At 42.0% G+C, this 7,083-nt stretch overlaps 1 protein-coding gene across 2 annotated transcripts in view; it reads left to right on the top strand.

Annotated features, from left to right (window-relative positions):
- The window catches only part of cpxm2 (carboxypeptidase X (M14 family), member 2), a 27,012-nt gene that overhangs the window by 15,480 nt on the left and 4,449 nt on the right, over positions 1–7,083 (top strand). For both annotated transcript variants that reach the window (XM_020605133.1, XM_020605132.1), the window contains exons 7-12: positions 1,328–1,416; positions 3,441–3,564; positions 3,773–3,969; positions 4,833–5,012; positions 5,964–6,261; positions 6,597–6,736. In XM_020605133.1, coding sequence (XP_020460789.1) covers positions 1,328–1,416; positions 3,441–3,564; positions 3,773–3,969; positions 4,833–5,012; positions 5,964–6,261; positions 6,597–6,736 — 1,028 coding nt within the window. The remainder of the gene's footprint in view (positions 1–1,327; positions 1,417–3,440; positions 3,565–3,772; positions 3,970–4,832; positions 5,013–5,963; positions 6,262–6,596; positions 6,737–7,083) is intronic.

Here is a 7,083-nt window from a genome sequence, read left to right as displayed (position 1 = left end):
TCGTTAGATGTAACCTAAACATGGGAAGCAGTAATCTCAGGCTGAAGAATAGATTCATCTAAAAGTTTAGCCCATGCACCAAACTGGTAAAACAACAGAGCTAAAGAAAACTGAACAGAACAAAACTTCCCTGAACAGTCAGGAAGGTAAGTATGCAACTCAAGTTGACAGGCTGAACGAACAGTGACCAAATCCAAAGTATCACAAGACTCCAAAAATGAACATAGGAAAAATATGACTAAAAAATGAGGGGACTGGCAAGAAAATTGATGTACACACATAAATGCTGAAACATGAAACTAGGAACAGAACACTGACCAGAAACTGTGAAAGAGAAGGGTGATCAACGTGGCGAATATGGTGAGAGCCATGAAAATGTGAAACAAGAATGCTGGGCTGAGACGTAGGGAGGGAGTAATGCTGGGCACATCTCTGACAACAATCTGGCAGCTCATGGATGTGAGTAGCTGGCTTTATTACATAGTCCCTTGACTGCTGATGGAAAGCAAGTGAGTGTAATGGGAGTGGTAAAGCTGGAACACAAAAACAGGGATCGGCTAGGAACACCGAAGGGTATCAAAATAAGAGCTTGAGACAGGAAGTGCAAAGAACTGGGACAGATTATCACTAACATTCCTGAGTTGGAAAATACTCTTGTCTTTTGCATCTGATAAACCTTCAAAGACTTCCTGGTATTTCAGTGTCTCTTCAGTATCCTTGCTTTTCTGAAAACCTACTTAGCAACATGACCAATCTGGAAAGTAGACAATTTTAGCTTCACAGTTAGAGCTCAGTTTCTACTCAGGTTATGGAGACAAGTCACTCTAAACACAAACTTTCCTTTCAGCTACTTAAATCTAAAGGTATCATACCCTAGTTTGGTTTGGCTGATGTTTTTAGCCTGTTTTCACTGGAACATTCACTACTGACAAAAAGGTCCCAACAAAAACTTTGCACAGTGAGGTCTGGTGATCCACAGTAACTGGGACGTTGTTTCTGGAAAGACTGGTTTCTACTGAGTTATTAATGAGTAGCTTTTGAGAGCCAGGAGTACAACACATTAGAACAAATGTCACTCCCTTTGTGTTTGTGGTAGCAGAAACTCAACTCTTTGGCATGAAACACTTTCTGTAGAGGTGGGACAGAAAATATGTTTCTTAGTAATTTGGCTGAACTGAACCTAAACTGGAGAAAAGAGAGCAGGGCCTCAGTATTTATTGTCTTGACAGACCTGTCATTGCTGATCACTCCTTTCCTAAAGCAACCAATAAACCTCCTTTAATCCGTGAATATTGGTAACTAATGTATGTTTCCCTATTCCCCACAGATCCACACAATTATTACCACAGACGCAATGAAGTCATTACAACAGATGACTTGGATTTCAGACACCACAGCTACAAAGAAATGAGACAGGTGAGTGAGTGAACAGAAGACAACAGATATCAGTCAACTTATGAAGATCCAGCTCTTATTTCTAATTCAGCAAAGTGACCAGCGCATGTGGCAATTAAAGCCTTGTGTATTTGTGAGACAACACCAAACAAGTTGTCCTTGGGAGAACAAAGTGTGCAACCAAGTGCCGCTGCCAGACGCCTGACTATGCATATAGCATCTCATGTGTTCTGACATTACTTATTCGTATAGTTGTCATAAACAGTAGCTTGTTTGTGCTGAGAAGGGGGACAGCTGTGTTTGTCACTGTGGACAGTGTGTCTGAGGGGAATGTGAAGGTACAACTATGAATTGCAATCCTCTTAAGGTACAGGAACAGCTCGCTGGAGCCCAGCATTCGACTGCAGGTGTCCTGAACTGCTGTTATGACCCACAATTGAACTTATTCCAATTAATAATTGGACCATATGCCTTATTGTGCAACAGCAGCCTTTTTTCTAGTGTGACAGCCTGAAGTGCTAAGTGAATCAAATCTTTCTTTCTTTACCTTTGAGGCTAATGTGTGTCAAGCACCAAGTCCAGGCCTCAATAAGGCCACACAAAGAAAGGACGGATTATTTTTAAAACTCTGCTTCTAAAGCCTTTTCACCCGTGACATTTCTTTTCTCCATGTAGGTACCTGGTACCATATCAGTTTAAATACTGCTGTGCCAGAGCCTTTAAGTGCAATAGCCCACTGTGGCTTCTCAAATAAAGTACATGTCCCCTGAGAGGAGTGAAAAAGACATTTCTTATATTGCTTAAGAACCGTTCTATTCCTAGATCACAACAGATTGTAATGTAGTAGCCCTGGGAATACTGATATTGTCAGAGCGTGGACAGTTCAAAGACATTATTATCAGGTAGCTGGAAAGAATAATGGCATTACCTTGCCATAACCCTGACACAGCCTGGCCAAGAAGCTTCTCTTTAATTACACCATTAGCCTAAGTATATACATGCAGATTAGTCTGCCCTTTTCCATTTTATTATTTTGAGAAATAAACACTCGGTCCATAGTGGTAGTGTATGAGTCTGGTAAGTACAGTCTAGGTGTATTTATCAGGGGAATTCTGTGCTTGATTAAACTGTGAGCAACCATTTCACTTCTAATCCTTTTTATTATTAACAAAACCGGACATTTGTTCAATGATTTACTTGGTTAGAAAAGTCAAGATCCAGCCCAGACTTAATTAAAACCCCATCACTCCTGACTGGCTTATGATTCTGCCACAGCTGGAAGAACGTGTAAACACAGAGTCTTAACATTAATGAGGCTGCTTTACTTAACAGCTTGTTAGTTAATTTTTCCCGCTGCAATTGTTCTCTGTGTCTCCACTCGTGCCCATATGGGTAAATAATAGTTGTTGCTATTTTAATCGGCTCCTCTACAAGCCTGTCTTCATAATTACCACCACTGTTTTTCACTCAGCCGCCCTCGCTGGTTCGGGCTTCATTAGATAAAGACTGTGACACAGCACTGGGGATATTTTTGAAATTTCTAATAACATGGACATTATTTTGTATTGTTTTGAGGCCACAAGCATGCTGCATTTACAGGAACAAAACCACAATGTAAAATTAGTGAGCCCCTAAGAATGTGAACATATTGGTTAATTAGCTGGCCAAATGAACAAATAATTAATCAATTAATGTTTGACCAAGTCGCATTTCTACCTTTTTGGTTGATCCAGTGACATTTACTGTAATTCTAACTAATTTACCAAACACACTTTGAGTTTATCATCTACTGTACCAGTTTCAGCTCAAGGTCACTCGTTCCAGAGCTTTCAGCAGATGGAGTTTGTTCACTTGTTCTGAAATAGTAGATGTTCAAACATTCCATTAATCTGAGCACTTCTATGACATCATGTCCATATTGTGACAATTGATGGACAAGAAGACCGTGATGAAGATCGTGACGTATGGTCAAAAGCTCTGGCACAAGCGTGTCAGTAAACAAATGCTGCAGCCAGAGTTGATGCTTTGTTATTTATCTTCCACAGCTTATGAAAGTGGTTAATGAAATGTGCCCCAACATCACCCGGATCTATAACATAGGAAAGAGTCAGAGTGGCCTCAAGCTGTACGCCATAGAGATTTCTGACAACCCAGGAGAACATGAACTTGGTGAGTGTATTTTAGGCAACAGTGTGTTTTAATGCAACAGGATGCGATCGCTCCATTTAATGCATAATAACAGCATCAGAGACGTCAGAGTGTTCCTCGGAGGGTTTTTCTCTGTGTGCGTGGCTGCACATGTAGTAGCAGTGATTGCATATTTAATTTTCCTCTATCCTTCCCCCCATCTCTCCCCTTGTATGAACCTGTTGACCAGGTGAACCAGAGTTTCGTTACACAGCAGGTTCCCATGGTAATGAGGTGCTTGGACGAGAGCTGCTTCTCCTGCTGATGGAGTTCATGTGTGTGGAGTATCTGTCTGGCAACCAGCGGATACGTCACCTGGTGGAGGAGACCAGAATCCATCTATTGCCATCTGTCAACCCTGATGGGTATGAGAAAGCCTTTGAAGTGGTAGGTCTACAACGTGGCCATTAGTGACCTCATATCAGGCTCTGGCCTCTGGTGAAAACGGCACTGTATCTGCTTGGCAGGGCTTCTCTTCAAAACAGTGCATGTGGTGCAGGTGCATGCCAGAAAATTGGTTTGAATGAACAATGTCCTGAGGAGCAATGTGAACATAAGAGGACATGGGCTGCCTGTTCTGCTATAATATACCATTGTTTGGTGTGGTCTTAAATCACCTGCTAGTATTAATGAGGCACAAATAAGGGAGCACAAAATGAAGTCTGACAGTGATTGGTTTCTGTACAGTCAATAACATTTTGCAATTAGTGACCTGATGCATCAGGTATTGCACAGTATCGTAATGCTCATTTTCACAAAATATAATTAAAACTTTGGTAAGCTATAGTTTTGATATTTACATTAAATCAAATGACTATATGTAATGTGAAAAGGTCACTACTAGGGTAGCACCCATCAGACTACATAAGTGCTCACCTCTGTGTATCTACACAGTTGAGCAGTGTTGATAGTCTCTGTTGATTCATTGTTTACATTCTGCACATACATGCACCCCGTAGCATTTAAGGCTGAGAAGGTTCTCACCAACCCTGCCTATACTGCAAAACTATAACCAGTCATTTCTAGTGAACAATCAGTGGATGCTAGCACACACCAGCAAAGTGTAAAGATGGAGCCCCTGTCCCTGCTGTCCCTGACCTGATTCCACTCTCAAAGGATCAGCACAGATCCACACTTCCCATCAAGCCATCTCAACCATGTTACAAAGCTCAATCTGTGATCAGAGAACTGCTGTTACCACTAGTAACATTTTCTCTGACTTTCTTTTATACTGTTTTTTTCCCACCAAGGGTTCAGAGCTTAGTGGCTGGTCTCTGGGTCGATGGAGCAATAATGGAATAGATATTCATCATAACTTCCCTGATCTCAACTCCATACTGTGGGAAGCTGAGGCCAAGAAGTGGATCTCTCGCAAAATGTTCAATCATCATGTGCCCATCCCAGAGTGGTACCAGTCCAACAATGCCTCAGTGAGTCTGACTGACTGTGTTGTATTGTGTTTTAAACCAAATGAATGTGTACATTTCAGTGCAGGTAAACATGTTATTGTGGCTTACAGAGATTGCATGAGATTTGAACACTATCATTTATTTTAAGAATTGTGCTTTAGGTAACCTCAAAGTGCAACTGACAGGGTTTAATGTTAACAGTATGAAACAATAGCATCAAATTTGATCTTCCATGTGCTTTATCTTTAATAATCTCACTTCCATTTAGTTTAGAGTGACTTCACCCAAAAGTGACAAATTATTATTATTATGTCCTTGTCCTGCACCACCTCCAGTTTAACAAACAAAATCCATCCACATCTGGAAAAGGGTAAAACAACCACGTGGGCATATCAGCACTGTCTATTTTGGGAGAAGTGGATGCATTTGCTATTTGTGACAAAGAGGCTGTGAGCTAAAATATACCCAGTGATCTATTAAAAGCTCATCCCCAGGACTGTTTTGACGTTACTGAGAGCCACGAGTGAGTCACACAGAGTCTCCAAAATAGCAGCAGCAGCAGCAGCTGCAGAACTGGGATCCCCATCTGTGCTCAGGAAGCTGTGAAAACAGCGTTCGATTGCCTCACTGGCCAGCTCCAACCAGTGCTTAGAGATAGGAGGGCTGGGTTAACAGTATGAGCCTAAACTGCAGGGGCTCATACTCAATTTCCTGATTATAACATGCAAATACAAGTCACTAGACCCTAGAGTAGTTGATTTGCGGCCGCTTGATGAAAATATGCTCCAAGTAAATATTACTGAAAACGGTTTACAGCATGGGAGTGTGAACAGTCTTTAGCTTTATCTCTCCCTCTTCAGAGCACATTGCAGTGAAAATGTTTTCAGTGTGAGGGAGTTAATTTAGCAATCACACTACTGAGCTGAGTGGGTGAATTGCATTACGCTCCCTGCTCCTCTATCCTTCTTTTAGGTTGCTGTGGAGACACGGGCTCTGATAGCATGGATGGAAAAGATACCCTTTGTACTGGGTGGTAACCTCCAAGGAGGGGAGCTGGTGGTGACCTTCCCATATGACAAAACTCGCTCCCAAGGGGTCATCAGGGAGCAGACCCCTACCCCAGATGACCATGTCTTCCGCTGGCTGGCCTTCTCCTATGCCTCCACCCACCGACTAATGACTGATGCCAACCGACGGGCCTGCCACACAGAAGACATTGCCAAGGAGGATGGCACCATCAACGGAGCGTCCTGGCACACTGCACCTGGCAGTTAGTGGACACAGCTACTCGGGTGTTTTCTCTCTGATCCCAACACTGTGTTATACAGGATTTCCCTACTCAGCTCTGAGCCTTTAAGCTGTAGCTTTGTATAGCACCCATGAGCACATCTACATATTCAGGACTGAACCTCTTTGGCTGTTTCAAAGCTTCTAGGTTTTAGCTTGACGGATCATCAAAGAAATCAAAGGCAAACAAACAAAGAAATTCAAAACTAGGCTTCATGTCCATTTACCTCTTAATTATCACCACAAATTCTGGCCAATAAGTGCACAGAATGCTGAGGTCTGATGCTGGCCTACAGATACATTTGTCTTTCTTGGCAGGTATGAGTGATTTCAGCTATTTGCACACCAACTGCTTCGAGTTGTCCATGTACGTGGGCTGCGACAAATTCCCTCATGAGAGCGAACTGCCTGAGGAGTGGGAGAACAATCGCGAGTCTCTTCTTGTTTTCATGGAGCAGGTACAGAGGCAAAGCAGCCCCCGCAGCTCACACAAAAGAAGACCTGTGTGCATAAAAACAAGCCACATAAACACATGCTTTTTATTATTTTAGAGTTTTAGAAATATTGTAGCTCATATTTGATTAATCATTTATGCTGTATCGATGCCATACAAACTGATCACATACTGTACTGTGCTCTACACTTACTGAACATACTCAATACTTAAACTGATGTTATGGTCAGTCCATCAGAAAACCTATAGGACAGTATACAAGCAAAAAATAAATTCCACGCTTTATTAGTTGGTGGGGATTCCCTGAATGTTTCATTAAATAAGTGACCTGCACAAGTGCCATCCATCCAT

The sequence above is a fragment of the Monopterus albus genome, unplaced genomic scaffold (assembly GCF_001952655.1).
Source record: "Monopterus albus unplaced genomic scaffold, M_albus_1.0 scaffold69.1, whole genome shotgun sequence".
Classification (NCBI taxonomy): domain Eukaryota; kingdom Metazoa; phylum Chordata; class Actinopteri; order Synbranchiformes; family Synbranchidae; genus Monopterus; species Monopterus albus.
Note: the sequence above shows the minus strand (reverse complement) of the source record. Positions and strands in the feature narration are given on the sequence as shown.